This window comes from Colobus angolensis, unplaced genomic scaffold, assembly GCF_000951035.1.
Source record: "Colobus angolensis palliatus isolate OR3802 unplaced genomic scaffold, Cang.pa_1.0 Scaffold409, whole genome shotgun sequence".
NCBI lineage: Eukaryota > Metazoa > Chordata > Mammalia > Primates > Cercopithecidae > Colobus > Colobus angolensis.
In genome coordinates, this window is record NW_012117477.1 from 1,159,951 (window position 1) to 1,176,758 (window position 16,808).

The following is a 16,808-nucleotide window of genomic DNA, read 5'->3' on the forward strand; positions in this document are numbered from 1 at the left end:
GCAGTGGCGTGATCTCGGCTCACTGCAACTTCTGCCTCCCAGGTTCAAGTGATTCTCCTGCCTCAGCCTCTCAAGTAGCTGGGACTACAGGCGTGTGCCACCATGCCTGGCTAAGTTTTGTATTTTCAGCAGAGATGGGGTTTCTTGTTGCCCAGGCTGGTCTCGAACTGCTGACCTCGTAATCTGCCCGCCTCGGCCTCCCCAAATGCTGGGAGTACAGGTGTGAGGCACTGCACCCGGCCAATTTTATCTCCTTTTATTTCTCCTGCCAGATCTCTGAAGATGTTAATGAGTACACTAATGGTATAACAAGCAACAGGAAAAGTTAAAGCTGTAAATAATCAACAAGCTGGAAGAATCAAGCTCTGTGTAGAGAAACTAACTAAATATTCAAGCAAGACACCTTATTTAGGTAGTCACATTATTCCATTCAGTGAAGATAAGCAGAAAACATACCTGCTTGACCAGTGGTGATACTGACAGCCGCAAAGAGCCTCTGGGATCGGCTTAAGTCAGAAACTCCATTTACAGCTTCAACTTCAAAAGTATAATTAGCGTGGGCTAGCAGGTCCATGACAGTGACATAGTTATCCTCTAATCCAGTCTGCTGGGGCATGTATCCAATGTTACTCCCACAGGGAACACATTCGCCTTGCTCCCAACTGCACCGCTTACACAATATTCTGTAGGTTACATCGTTTCTTCCTCCATTGTCTGCAGGAGGACTCCATTCCAAACTTACTGTGGTTTGGTTGATGTTGAAAATGAGGTTCTGTGGTGCAGATGGAGGCCCTTGGGAAACCAAGAATAAATAAATAAGCAAAAACAGAAAAACAAACAAACAAACAAAGAAAAACATGCAAACAAAAAGAACAAAAGGATCCGTGTGAGGCATTAAGCTTAGTGGCTCAATTACTGAAGAGAAAACGAGTTGAAATGCTTTCTTTCACATAAACATTTCATTATCTTTACTAGAGAAGCTGTATAAAAGTTTCCTTGAATTCACTTGGCAAGAGGCTTTATTTATTTTCCTTTTAATACGTCAAAATGAAAACAGTATAACAACTGTCTTTGTACTTTTGCCGCAGTCTTTAGCTATTTTTCTTCCAAGCAATTAAAACAGTACAGTTAATGTACCTAAAAAAAACAGCTGTGCAGTAGTTTAAAAATAGTTCTCCTTTTAACTATATAACGGGGAATACATTTATTCATTTTAATGTACTCAAGAATAATTTATAGCAATGTCTGAGATTGGCTTTGGATTTGGGTCTCTCAAACATTCACTAATTGAAGAACCAAGATGTGAGGTTTGCTCTATTTAGTGAGATCTGCTGTATTTGGTAATGGAATTTTAATTCTGAAGGCCTTACTTTTTAATAACATTTAATATTCATGCAAGACCCTAGTAACTTATTTATTTATTTATTTTGAGACCGAGTTTCATTCTTATTGTCCAGGCTGGAGGGTAGCGGCACAATCTCAACTCACTGCAACCTCCACCTCCCAGGTTCAAGTGATTCTTCTGCTTCAGCCTTCTGAGTAGCTGGGATTACAGGTGGGAGCCACCACACCCAGTTAATTTTTGCATTTTTGGTAGAGACAGGGTTTCACTATGTTGGTAAGGCTGGTCTCGAACTCCTGACCTCAGGTGATTGTAATCCACCCACCTTGGCCTCCCAAAGTGCTCGGATTACAGGCATGAGCCACTCTGTCTGGCCGACCCTAATAACTTTTAATTTCACTTATGATTCTTATGAGATACATGTGAAAAATGTTATTAAAATGCATCTTAATTTTGCAGACATAGAAATAACACCAAAGTTGATATAAGATATATTTATATTACTAAACCTATCTGCTTATGAAAAAAATATTTTCGTATCTTAATATTTTAAAATAATTTTAATATTTAAGCATAATTAAGAATGTATCACAAATTCAGTATCTGTTTCATTGATGTCACAACAGTACAAATGAGTAGAAGGAATTGGAAAGTCCTTCTTTACTTTCATAGTACAACTCACTTGTGCATGCAACGTACGGTGGGTCAGATGGAGCCCTGTAATACCCATCTTCACATTCACATCTGGAGGAGCCTTCTTTATCAGAAAAACTGTGAGTTGGACAACGAGAGCACTGAAGATCTTGAGAGGAAGACTTGTAGAACCCACGGCCACAGGCTGGGTATGCAAAAGAAAGCAAAAATTGAGACATGAGAGCAAATCGATCTTTAAAGAAAAATTGTATTACTTAGCAATGAATCAAATATTAAATCTGATGTATGAAAAACAAGCTCTTTATGATAAAATATTCATTTTAGGGTATTTCAGTAGCCAAATGTTATGATAGTTCATTATAAAACAAAATAATAGAAACAAAATGATACAGCAAACTTGCACCTGCAGTTGGCATCAGGCCAAAATCTACAGCAGAAAACTGAATACAGGCATAATTTATTTAGACAAAACCTTAGAACATTTAATTCTGATATACAATTCAAATCTAACTTTGATTTCAACATAATTAACTTGTTTGTTGGTCTGCATTAGAACACTTCAAGTTATGTTTTCTTAATATAATATAGCTTTAAACTAACTTTTGACATGTTGATTTGGTTCATGTTGAAAAATATTAATGTAACTTTAATTATCAGACTAGAAACAATAACTATGTAAAATTTTTCACCTGAAAAATGATAGAACTATATTTCCCCAAATTTTCAGGAAACTCCAAGATATAATTTCAACCAATTTAAGTTATAAGGCAGGTTGGTTTCCACTAAGTGAACTTCTTTGTTACTAACAATAATGAAATCCTATGAATAGGAGATGGCTGCACCACCAGAAACAAGGGGAAAGCCATCAACGGCAAGTAGATTATGGCCCTGTTTGTCCTCTGCTGAGAGAGGGTTAGGGTGCAATCACACTAACACAGCAACTGTTTTCAGCAATGAACAGAGATGGACAGAGAGCATTTCTGTCACCTCTTAATGAAGTTGCTCTTATTCATTTAGATTCTGTAATTAAATCCAGTAACAGTGTACCATTTAATATCACTGGACATTTCATATATTTATATTTATCTTCAATGAAAATTTAGCAAGTTATTTTTTCATTATTTCAATAATTTTTATTAATATATATTGAAGAAATTCCATCTATTCTTCATATTTAGTAAATTTTAGTAACCTTCATATTTAGCAAAAAGAAAATTATATCTGTGAACAAAAGTTAGGGAAAATTTAACATAAATAAAAATTTAGCATTTAATTTACCGGCAGAAAGTTCGTTTAATATTCTCTACTTGGGTATTGTGCAGAAAATTAACTACGTTTTTCACTCTGGGGGACATGGAAAGCAGGAATAATCCTAACGTACTGAGATGTCATCGTTTCCAGAAAATGGTTGAGTCATCCATTAACTTCTGTTCAAATGCTGATTTTTATTGCACAATTTCGATATATTTGGGAGCTCAAAATAATTTAGGGGGCATCAAGAAAGTAGATTTACATTAACAAGATAGGTATTTTATATAATTTAAAGACTCAATTTAAAGGTATGTTATGTCGTGAATATAGATCCATTGATCAATAGATAGAAGATAGATAGATAGATAGATAGATAGATAGATAGATAGATAGATACATTGATTTATACAGGGCTAAAACCATCTCATTGTAAATTTACGACCCACTATTGCCCTCAGAAGCCAGTTGGCTATGTTGTCTTTAGTTGGCTTCTCAATTAATACAAGAGGAAAGCAGTTACAAAAACATTAGGCAAAGAAGCATAATGCATCTTCACTTGTTTTCAATAGCAATTATTACAAATATAAGGCACACAGAGAACAATGATATTGATTACTAAATATTATAACAAAAATATAAAACCTTAAAATGTTCCTAAAGATATGATCTTGTCACATTAAAAAATATGGTTAATAGAAAGGATAAAGGGTTTAGCTTAGACTTCTGGGATGGAAATTCTTCTTTTTAAAAATATTCACTGTATCTTGCTTTATGAATTATTTGCAATTCAAAGATCAGAGACAACATTCCATAAAACATAGAAGGCAATGCTTTACTCACAACTCTCTCTGTCTGAGACATCAAGGCCTGGAGAAGTAAAACAAACAACTAAAGTAGACATACAGACCAAGAAGAGGTGTGTGCTGACAAGTTTTTGATGACATCGTGTGTATGTTTACTGTTTTACAGGGCAAGGAGGTTATGGGGGGACAATGGCAACATGATTTAACATTTCCAAAATGATGTCTACTAGTGCAATTCCTCAGAATTCTCATTCTCCTGTTCCAAATAAAAGCCTCTAAATAAAGGCTGATTCCCCTTTTCCCACAAATGAGGTGCAATCCTTACTCAACTTACATGATTTCAAGAATCTATATGATACCTAATGCAGAGAAATTTCAAACTCTTATCACTTAACTTTCCAATTACATTGAATTTTGTTACCCTTTTAGCAGATGGGAAAACAAATTTAAAGCAAAAGTAACCTGAGTTCTTCAAATAATTCTGTTTGTCTAGAATAAAACTGGATTTAAAACACAGGACTACTGCCACTCAGCCTTATGCTATTCTACCATCATCATTTACTGTTAAATGAGGCAAAGTTTGACACTTATGTAATGGGACTCACGGGCTTTAGCTACCCTAAAATTTAATTTTCAATGGATCCTTATTATTTTTATTATATATTTTTACTAATTGAAAGCTATTACTTTAACTTAGAAAGCTATGAAATAATATCCTAGCATACCTTAAGAAGAGATATTAAACTGATATTCTCAATTTCACTATGAATTTTGACACTGATGATACCTGCACAATTATGGAATATATGTATGACTATCATTAAATAGATAAAGGCAATACCGGAAAAATGTGATCATAAAAGTCTTAACATTTTTTCTTTGAAGTAATATTTTGTCTCAGTTCAGTTACTACTGAAAATAATAAGCTGAAGCGAGCGAGTTTTCATTTGATCTCAAAGGAAACTACCAATTTAGAGTGATTAAAAGTAAGTACAAAAGCGTTGGAGCAATGGTGTTGAGAGTAAAGCCAAGAACATGCAAAAACAAAAGCGGTACCTCTTAGGATAACAGTGATCCACTGGGTGGAAAAAGACTGGGAAAGCAGTAACAGATGCTCTTAAAATTAGAAATTGTGATAAGATATCTACACAAAATACCTACAGTGAAATACTCAGTGAGATAAAGCAGGGTAAAGTGGCATATCTGAGAGATACACACATACAGAAAAGTTAGATGAGCTCACCAATTACTCCCAGAAAAGCTGTGTGAAAATCGAGGCAATTACTCCTCTCTCTAAATGCAGCTGGTTTTCTGGAAACTACTAGTAAAGTCTTCAGAGGTAAATGCCTTCTGAAACCTTAGAGATAAATTCCCTTCATACATAATTATGAAGTATACAACAAAAACATTCTAGGAGTTGTAGTTTTACACATTTTTCCTCTGCTTTATTTCTCAATTTGTTCAATAGCACGTAAACTCAAAGCAAACTTTAATTGATATAGCATGTGCTCTTTGATATAGTATGTGCTCTAGGATAAAGTTAGTTACCTTAAGAAATATAGCATTGTAACTGTGTCTTTTGATGTTTTTGCTTTTCTAACTGAACATTGTTTTAAAAGTAGTTTCACTATATTTATAAAAATTAGGGATACACATAAAATTTGTTTTAAATATTTAATTACTTTTGTAAAAATAATATTTCACCTCTTATTTTAATAACAGTATTTTTTCCATGATATCATGAAGGCCTAGGACTGATTCTTTTGACTGTTCTTTTAGTCCTTAGGGCCTTAATGAATAAAATAAGCTCTTTATCCTAGAGTTTAAACCTGTAATCTTGTCAGATTTCATATGTTAAGCAAGTTTTTGCTTAGTCTGTTCTTTAAATGCAAAACCATAACCATCAAAGAAACAGGAAATCTAGAAAATATATGAAACTTCTATATACCAGAATAATAATATTATTTACTGCAATATATCTAAATTATATTATAACACATTAAATCGTAAGATCTGCTATATTATTTACTATTATGAAATAAATGTAGTTTATTATATTTAATCTCAACTATTTAATATATTACCCCACAAAATTGATTTAAATAATATTTGTAATTCAAAATTTTTAACAAAGAACATGAAAGGCAATCAGGTTTCCCATTTATAAATTAATTATTTAAGAATAAAAAAGTACCAAAATTCTGAAATCAAATATATTTAAACATACAAGAGAGTTGATACCAAAACCTTCTATGCTGATTCTCCATTAAATTCTCCTAACAATCACATATTCCATAGTTGTCTTGAATAGATGTTTTGTTTAAGCAATGGGATGCCAGGCCTCTGAATCTATACTTGCATTATGCAGTCAGTGGACCAATTGGGGTACTCGTATAACAACTGTAAACGAACAATCCTAAAGGCCATCCAAAAGCCATACATTTCCATGCCTCTTTAGCTTAAGCAATTAGATAGTAATGGAATGTATCTTGTTCTTGAATGGGGGTGCAGATACCCATACTTGGTCCAGTTCTTTAGGTTTATGACCTATAGGTGCATGCTTGGGAGAAATCTTACCTGATTATATTTCTAAGGATCCCCCTTCCCACAATCTTGTTGTTAGAAAATCCACCTACTTCTAGAGTTCTTTTACAGCCAAAAAAGATTTCCTGATCCTTAATGGACTCATTTTTTGGAAGTCTTAAGCACTAACTTTTATCTTAGACATACTACACACCATCCTGAACATTAAGGCACTGATAATCCATATCTTGCTTGCTATCCCCCATGGATGCACATTAGGAAAGCTTTGATAGGACACCACTGTCTTGACTCTATCACAATAATTGAATCATTATTAGGGCTTAGACATTTCTATATTTTAAAAAAAGTTTTACAGGTGTTCAGTACCAACATCCTGGAGGTTCCAGGTATTTTCTTGGACTATTAAAGTCTCTAAAGAATACATGATAATAAAATATCTCCCCTAAAGCACTGAGGAGGTAAAATTAGATATTATCAAGAATTTTTTAAAAATGCATAAACTAAAATCTATCAATAAGCCAATCAAAAATAGGCAAGGAATCTGAATTGATGTTTCTCCATGAAAGCTATACAAATGAGTAATAAACACATAAAAAATGATGTGCAAATGGCTACTGAACACTTCAAAAGATGTTCAACATCATTAACCATTAGGAAAATGCAAATCAAAATCACCCATCCAGTAGGACGGCTATAACCAAAAAGATAGCAGTGTTGGTGAACATATGGAGGAATTAGAACCCTCCTACACTGCTTGTGGAAATGTGTGCAGCCACTTTCAAAAAGACTACCAGTTCCTCAAAAGAATAAGCATTGTTACTTATACTCAAGATAAATGAAAACATATATGCACACAAAAACCTGTACATTAATGTTCATAGTGGAATTATTCATAGTAGCCAAAAAGTGGAAACAATCTAATGTCCATCAACTACTGAATGAATTAAATCAATGGAATATAATCCACCAATTCAAAGGAGTTAAATACAGACATTCATTTTATTTAACACATGCTAAATAAGAGAATCCAGTCATAAAAGGCAACATATTGTATGATTCAATTTACATAAAATATCCTAAATAGGCAAATCGATAGATGCAGAAAACAGATTAGTAGTTTTCAGGGGATGGGGTGCTAAGCAAAAATGGCATTTGATTGTTGATAGATACAAGATTTATATTTGGGGTAATTACAATGTTCTAAAAATGATTTGTAGTGATAGCTGTACAACTCTGTAATTATAACAAAAACCCATATATTGTACATTCTAATGGGGGAATTGTATGATATGTGAATTATATCTTAATAAAGCTCTTATTATAAAATCCATCAGGGCCGGGCACAGTGGCTCATGCCTGTAATACCAGCACTTCAGGAGGCCAAGGTGGGCAGATCACCTGAGGTCAGGAGTTTGAGACCACCCTGGCCAACAAGAAGAAATCCTGTCTCTACTAAAAATACAAACATTAGGCAGGCGTGATGGCAGGCACCTGTAACCCCAGCTACTGGGGAGGCTGAAACAGGAGAATCACTTGAACCTGGGAGGCGGAGGCTGCAGTGAGTTGAGATGGCGCCACTGCACTCCATCCAGCGTGGGGCTTAGGTGACAAGAGAGAAATTCCGTCTCAAAAAAAAAAAAAAAAAATCAGTAATGTACCCTCAAATCTGAACATTTAAATTGACAAATATTAAAAAAAACAGTAAATTTTATTTGCTTATATTAGTTTATTTTTCTAACATATATACTCTATATGCATCAAATGTTATAAAGTTGCATTTACATAAAAGAAATTACCTATGTACAACTACTGTGTACTCACAAAAATTAAAAACTAAAAAAAGAAATTACCTATGGATTGTTTTTAAGACTATTAGAAATCTATTATCAAGGTATTCTTTTAATCTATTTGTTAATTTAGTATGTAGTTTTTGAGTTGCATAAATAATAGCTTATCTTTTATCTCAGGAATAATAATTTTATCACTTAAAAATAGTCTTACAAAAACCAAGCTTACATTTAGGAGAGATTTTTGATATATTTTATACAAATATTTGTGATTGAATTTCTGAGTAGATATTAAACATTCTTATTTTTCACCTACATTACTTTGCCAGATGAGGGCTGGTTTCCTTCTCCCTTCTCTCCACTTCTCCCCCATGAGTTAACTGAATACAACTTGACTGAGCTTCCTCAGGTCTTACTCCATTTCCAGACCTGTGATTTTAAGCACAACTGAACTTTTTCTGAAGGAATTATGTATGTCTGTGTGTAAAATATAAGGCTTTGCAGATGTTTCCGGCCACAGTTATGCAGCTGCAAAGGGTTTATTAATTATGAACTATAAGTAGATTGTTCCGTAATTGAAACTTTCTGGGCTTTAACATTATTGTAAAATCTACATACAAACGTAGTTAAGAATTCTAATGAATGCTGTTATTTTATTTATTGCAGATGAATATTTATCTTAATTCAGGCAACGTCAGTCTGTTTCCATAGGAGCTTTCAAATATTTGTGTCATATTAATATCTATGTTTCTATAAGGCAAACGGGAAAGCACAGCTTATAGAAATAGTACTCCCACCGCTCAAAGAACTGACCTCATCTGGGATGGACAGATCCAGAATCTGTATTTTAATCCTATTGACGGTACCTCAGTGGGAATAATTTAAAAAGTCTGCCTAAAATACAGACCTCCTGTCACTAATATGCTATGATTTTTCATGTTGAGAATGAACAGCGGGCAGGGAGGATAAAAACAACATGATGTAATGAGTATATTACAGTTTGTGAAACATCATCTCTATCACCCTGGAACTAACATGCAAGAGTTTAGAAAAGATACCACGCAGAATATAAATGTTTTCATAACAGGTACTTAAGTGCTTGATGATAACATGGGGATTTTTAAAACTAACAAGAAAAACTCATTTCAAGGCATTTTACGTGTGTGTGTGTGTTATTAATTTGTTTTATTTAATTGATTATTTGATGTTTTCTTACTACCATATAGTAGGAAAGAAAAACATGTAAAATAAGAAGCTTTAAAAAGTTTTGTTTTTAAAGTTTAGAATGTAAAATGAAATGAAGCAAAGCATTATGTAAACACATCTTTACTTAAATTTTCAGAATATGTTAAGAATCTAGTTGAGGTCTGGACTCTTCATTCCACCAAATGATCACTATAATTCTGACGTCATTACTCAAATGATAAAAAATGGAAAAAATAGTCGTTAGAATGTTCTATGATTCTTTTGTCTTGTTATGTTTTCTACTTTATAAATATGAGCCTATGTTGAAGAGGTACTATGATACAGTGAAAGAGATTCAGATTTTCATTCAAAGGATCTGTGTTCAAATCCACTCCACCATTTACTGCACACAATTGGGACAAAGTCACTTCACATTAGTCTTCTACTTCCTTATTTCCTTGTTAACTCTAAAGTGCTATAGACATAGTAGTTATTTTTTATATTCCTATCTGCAAATGATTGTTTATAACAATAACACAGTAATCAAATATCTAGCTGTTAAACTACCTTCCAATTGTTTTAACTGAAATGCTATCTTTAAGAAATGTATGTTTCCGGTCGGGCGCGGTGGCTCACGCCTGTAATCCCAGCACTTTGGGAGGCCAAGGCTGGCGGATCACGAGGTCAGGAGATCAAGACCATCCTGGCTAACACGGTGAAACCCCGTCTCTACTAAAAATACAAAAAAATGAGCTGGGCATGGTGGCGGTCGCCTGCAGTCCCAGATACTCGGGAGGCTGAGGTAGGAGAATGGCGTGAACCTGGGAGGCGGAGCTCGCAGTGAGCCCAGATCGCGAGATCGCGCCACTGCACTCCAGCCTGGGTGACAGAGAGAGACTGTGCCTCAAAAAAAAAAAAAAAAAAGTACTTTTCTACCATCATCAGCCTAACCACCCCTACAAATATGCCATATAGAAACACAGAGTTCACCCACTTAGTCTTTCAGAGATGCCTTCGCAAGCAACAGTGTTAAAAAAAGGGTTCTACAAGGCCTGTCCTGCATCTGCATGGCACCCCTGAGGGTGCCTGATTCTTGTCAGAGATCCGTCTGCCTACCAGTTTACCTCTAGCTTTCACTGTGCCATTGTTGCTGAACCCTGTCTGTATTTCCGAAGATGTGCACATTCATTTCGGTTCATGCAGATAAGTATCCAGAAATAGAATTTTTAAGTCATGTAAATTACTAAAAAGAATCAACTTGTGCAAAAAAGGAAAGATTCAAAATGAAATGCAAACCCTTCTGGATGTCACTCAATAATGTCCTCATAGGTTTTCTCTGAGAGTTCACCCTATAGATTAAAAAAAAAAAAAATGAACTATGAAATCTCAAGATCTAGTAACTGGAAAGGAAAAGTACTAAAATAAAGTACTTTTAGCTCTAATTCAAGTCTGTGACAAAACAGTATTATTCTGGGGTTCCCAAGGACTAAAAATACTTAAATTAGGGGAAGTTAGCTTCATAAACTCAAACATTATATTATTTACTTGTAAAAAGTATGGCTTATTTGTGACACAGCACTATTTTATTCTACTAAAAATCTTCTTTGAGGACACGGCTTTATGAACAAGAGGCAACAATTAGGAGAGTTCTTATCTCACAATTAGTGTTTGGAAGATTTCAGACAGGAGGCACAATTTTCAATAGCATTTATGCCATTGCCAAGTTTATTTTCAAATCGTTCTCTTATATTTACTAAAGTACCAAACATTTTGCACATCAGTTTTATTATTCATTCTCATTATGAAAACATACTGAGAAAGATCAGAGAGTGTAGGCTCTATGTTAAAAAATATGAGTGATAATTCCTCTTTTTAAGTATCGTTACATTTGCTGTTACATAATCATTTTTAACACATTTATCAAAAGATAAAATTCATAGTTTGAATGATAGACAATGTCAGTCTCACTATATAAGGCCTGACTTCAATGATCCTAATGAGGCAGGATGACATGTCCTTTATATCAATGATAAGACTGGCTGCTCTCCTAGTATGCATTCGCTGTGTGGCCTTTACAAATTTGCTCAAGTTCTGAGTCCAGTTTTCCCATACATAAAATAGAGAAAATAATAATAAGACTATCTTATAAGATTGTTATGAATTACAGTGCATAGTTCATGTGAAGAACTTAGTATGCTGCCTGGAAAAGACTAAGCACTGAATAAATAGTTAACTACTGTGACTATTTTACAATGTCAATTTCCAAGCAAAGTTTTGATACCACTGTAGTACCCCAGACAACCTCTGAACCACTTTACCAAATGTGTAAGCAAATAAGAAATACAAATTAATTATTAATCAAATATAGGCCAGTATTCATTCCTCTACCAAATAATTACTATTTGCATACTATGTACCTATTACCGTGTCAGGCAGGCAATGGACCAAAAAGGTATATCAGCTAAAAAGACAAATAATGATGATCTCTAAACACCACATTATCCTTTTGACCACTAGCTTCAAATGGTATGGATAATCAGTGGATTATGAGCTTAAGCTAATTAAATTTCTGATATTTAATAGTAAATTACTTCTATAAATTATAAATATTGTACCTTAATTTGTATCTTTTACAGCATGCCCAATTATCTCCTATTTCAGAGGTGACTATAAACTCTAAAGTCACCTTTCCTGCCAAAGCTGTAGCATTTCATCAATGTGAAATGAGAAAACTACTCAGCACAGTTAGACACACAGGAAGTGTGTAGGGACACATTACTGACCAATTATATATAAACTGGAGAACTATCTGTGGCAGTTATTGGCTTGATTTTCAATGAGGCTAATGAAGGATCTGGCAATATCAGAATATTCTATAAGGTCAGGTTACTTCAAGTTCATAAAAATTGCAACTTTAGTCCAATTCAAAGGATTAAAATTAGACTATCTTGTGAGTGGCTTGTCAATAATTAATTTTTCTCCCATGATATATTTAAATCTATATATTTGTGGAAAAAGCCTTGAAAAATCCATAGCTAAAAAGAAGATAATTAATTTCATCTTAATTTCCTAAAATAAAGACCTGTACTTCTATGCACAGCAGTCCAACACATGGGCTTTTCACTACCAGTTTTCTGCGATAATTTAAAAAATTATTAAAGCAAAACTGTCAGTTAAAGCAATCTTTCTGGCTATTTGGTTGAAGACTCTGTTTCCTTATTCAGTCAGTTATAAAATGTGGATCAATACTAAGTCTTGTGAAGCAAATAACCCTAAAGCCCTTTAAGGCAGTTTGAACATGTGTGGAGGTAAATAATCATTTCTTTTATGTCAGTGGAAAATTTTCTGGAGATCATAAAGAAATCAGTTTACCCTGAAGCATGATGTATTAAATGGATGCATCAGGACAATGAGTATATTCACTCAATCCTTAATTCTTAGAAATAAAAGAAAATAACAAGCAGAATAAATCCTTATAAAAATAGAGCGAGACTCCGTCTCAAAAAAAAAAAAAAAAAAAGGAGAAGGAAAAGGTCACACACACACACGCAAGATATATAGAATTTTTAGAAACAAGCTAGTAAGAATTCTGACTGTATTTTCATACTTTCTACTCCTTCATAATAGAAAACCAGTTAATTAATTCCTGATTTTTACCTCCACACACAAGCAAATAATTTGCCACAGCTCTCTCTATCCATATCCTATTAACTTTGCATCCATAGAATTTTGCAAAAAGACAACGTAACCACTAGCAGAATATCATTTAATTGTTTTTTAAAACAAACTCTGCAGAAAAAGTAGCTACATATGTAAGGAATAACCCTACATACTTTCATTCTTTTTAAAAGAATAACATCCCTTCTTCATGAATCAGTTAAATGCTTTACCTCCTCCATATTTTCTGACTTCTTAAGCTACTTAGGAGAACAGTTTCACTCAATACAACATACCATCATTATGACATTCACACTGCCATAATTATTTCTTTATGTATGTGTCCTCTAACTCATTATGAACCCCTCAGGTTCAGAGATTATAATATATGTATCCATGGATTCCCAAAGCCTAGCACAATGTCCAGCACATAGCAGGAGGTTAATCTATGTTTACTGAATGGAAGAATGAATGAATTTTATTCATCTTCCAGCATTATGCATCTGGTGACACCATCCCACTTACTAAAGGTTAATTCACTGACACCACTTACTAAATTTTTCATAGTAATGGAACAACAGGACTGATGTGCAGTGAAGCCTTGGTTACAAAAGTAAGGAGAGATACTTCACGGGCTTTCAGTCTTTAAGTCTCCTTGTTATGCTGCACAGGGAGACAACTGCACAGCCATGTTTAGATAAATACTTTAAATGATTTTAACATCATTCTGTAAGCATCCTTAACACAGTAACAAGAAAAAGTATACAAATGAGATTAAAAGCATTTTAGGAGCATATAATTGAATATCTTCTCTGAACACAGGAGAGAAAAGGTCCAAGAGAAGGAAAACAACTACGCTGAGAATTATAAATTATAACAAAACTATAATTTCAGGGTTGCTTCCAAGACAAAAATTTAAAGAATAATAGTTTTTTTCCTGCTCTGGATTATTTAAAAAACTGTTTTTCTTTAAATACAAGACCTATCCAAATTCAAAAAAAGTGATATTCTAGTTTTAGGTTACTGAGAGTTGCCATACAATAACATTCATTTCTGTTGGTAATTTGGAACTAGACAGGCCACTATTAAAATAAATTCTAATAATTAACATTTCTATTGGAAAACAGAAATATCACTGATTCTTTCTTATGAAAAATAATTTCAATTTATTTCTTACTGGCTCTCTTTTAAATCTTTAAACAATTGTAGCATAAGCAAAAAAACTAATTTAAAAACAATGGGATATTACATCTTTTGTTTTCTTTCATTATGAGCATAAATACACAAATATACTCACATACCCTTCTGTATATTTGGTTTCTCATTACATTTCATATGTCTCTGAGATATATTAATTCATTTGATCTATGACCTATGGAGGGGCACGACAAAACTAAAGGTGAAAGCTTATTTATATGTATATATACTACTTTACTTTTTTCAAGTTATAAACCAGGCAAAACTGTAAAGTACTTTAATATTCAAAGTGAACTCAGAAAAAGCACAGTCAGTTCTCTGTATCCACTAGTTCTGCATCCACGGATTAAACCAACCATGGATAATAAATACTTGGGGAAAAATAACAAAAAATAATACAACAATAAAAAAACGCAAATTTTAAAAACAACAGAATATAACAACTACATGCCTATAATTTACATTGTATTAGATATTATAAGTAATCTAGAGATTATTTGCAGTATAGAAAAGGATGTGCATAGTTTATACAAATATGTATACATATTTGTAAATAAATATACATATTTGTATAAAATACTACATTTGTATACAATAATGGCAAATACTATGTATCCCATTTTATATAAGGGACTTAAGCATCTGTGGATGCTGGTATCCAAAGGGATCCTGTAACCCATCCCCCCTTGATACTGACAGGCAACTGTAATGACAAGCGCTGCAAAGTATAGACTCAACACCTACATGTGCATATATTTCAATCTGAAATAATTCAGAAATTTAGAAGTGAAATACTGTTTTCTCATAGGAAATGATGATAAAGTAAATGTGTACATTTCCAAATAAAAATGCACTGAAAGTTCTTACAAAGAAAATGAAAAACTAGAATATAATGATTGATTCTATCTCTATATTAATGATGCTATAAACGAATATGTATAGAGAGCTGATGGTACATTACATCTTCCTAATTAATTAGTATAAATCATCCCCAAACCTGACTAAAGATTTGAAAATGTCAATTTATACTAATCAGAACACCAGAAATAAGGAAGGGAAAAAATCAGTTCAAAGATTGCACCCAAATGAAGTGGTTAAGAACATACAGGATAAAAGCAGATGACAGATTGTGAAGACATACTGTCACAGATGGATACCAGGTGGAATGGATCAGACAATATTTTTAGAATCGATATTTTTTTCAACATTTAAGTTAAATTACCCTTTTGGATAAATGTTCAACAAAAGACTGATAAGATAACTAGTTTTACATGCATCTGAATAAACAAAATATCTAAAAGCTAAGGGGTGAATGATTTATTTTTATATTACTTAGGAATAATCAAGCATTGTATAAGAACTTGTAAAATAAACATTTGTCAGTGGATGAACACCAATGATAAAGGAGATATCTGATGCTTGAACATTTCCTTTATGCTTTCATTTCATTTCACCATAATGAGCATACTACCTATGGCACAGCAAAACAAGGGGTAACACTTGCCAAATACCAGCAATTACAAAAAGGGGAGTTACAACCTTGTAAGAGTATGACTATTCTTTTTGTCATTTTTTCAACACGATTATTTTGCAGTTTAAGTTAGCAGCTGTTTAAATAAGAGGCTAGAAAGTAATCTTCTCATGCTACAGATGTTAAAAGATAATGTCTAGACATAGAGTCAATAAGGGTTTTAAGGTTTTTGATTTTCCCAGGCTGAAATCCTACTCTTATCATATATTAGTGTTGAATGCTATACAATATTTCATAAAATTAGAATTTAGAGAAAACAATTTTTAGCAAGATGAGAAGCACTGCTTTTTGCTTGTTATTTCCATTACATCTTTGCTTTATAAATTTTCCTTCTAAGTTATGGCCTCAAATGGCATAGGTTGTCCAAACTTTTAAATAGTTTTCTGTTTGTTGATGAAATGTGTTGAGTGGCTAACTCCAAAGCATTGTGCTTGCAGCTATAACAGCCTAAGTGCTATTCAATATGGTTAGTTAAACATTCCACTTTTCACATGAAAAATATAATAGTTAAGTTCATACATTGGCTTCGCCTTAGTATCTATATCATTATTTCATTTTTTTTTTTAGTAAATTACTTCTTCCACTACCCCTTTAAATAAAATTATACTAAAAGGAAACGGAGAATTCTGAAAATGCAGTACTTTCTTCTGAATTATGGTATACACTCTTACAATTTAGAGTGCATATGTCTTCAACAATCGTCAAAATAGTTATCTGGATTAAAATACATACATTTTCTATTCAAATATTTAATTGTGATACATGATTATAAAACAAGATATATTTGTATTTTGACATATAGTCAATAATTATAGTAATATATCTTTGGAATTAACAACTAGAAATCACTAGTTTTT

The 16,808-nt window shown here is 33.1% G+C and overlaps 1 protein-coding gene across 6 annotated transcripts in view; it reads right to left on the reverse strand.

Moving 5' to 3' along the window:
- The window catches only part of EPHA7 (EPH receptor A7), a 178,354-nt gene that overhangs the window by 114,769 nt on the left and 46,777 nt on the right, over positions 1 to 16,808 (reverse strand). For all 6 annotated transcript variants that reach the window (XM_011956033.1, XM_011956031.1, XM_011956032.1 and 3 more), the window contains exons 4-5: positions 2,025 to 2,180; positions 457 to 792 (exon numbers count right to left, since the gene is read on the reverse strand). In XM_011956033.1, the coding sequence (XP_011811423.1) occupies positions 457 to 792; positions 2,025 to 2,180 (492 nt within the window). The remainder of the gene's footprint in view (positions 1 to 456; positions 793 to 2,024; positions 2,181 to 16,808) is intronic.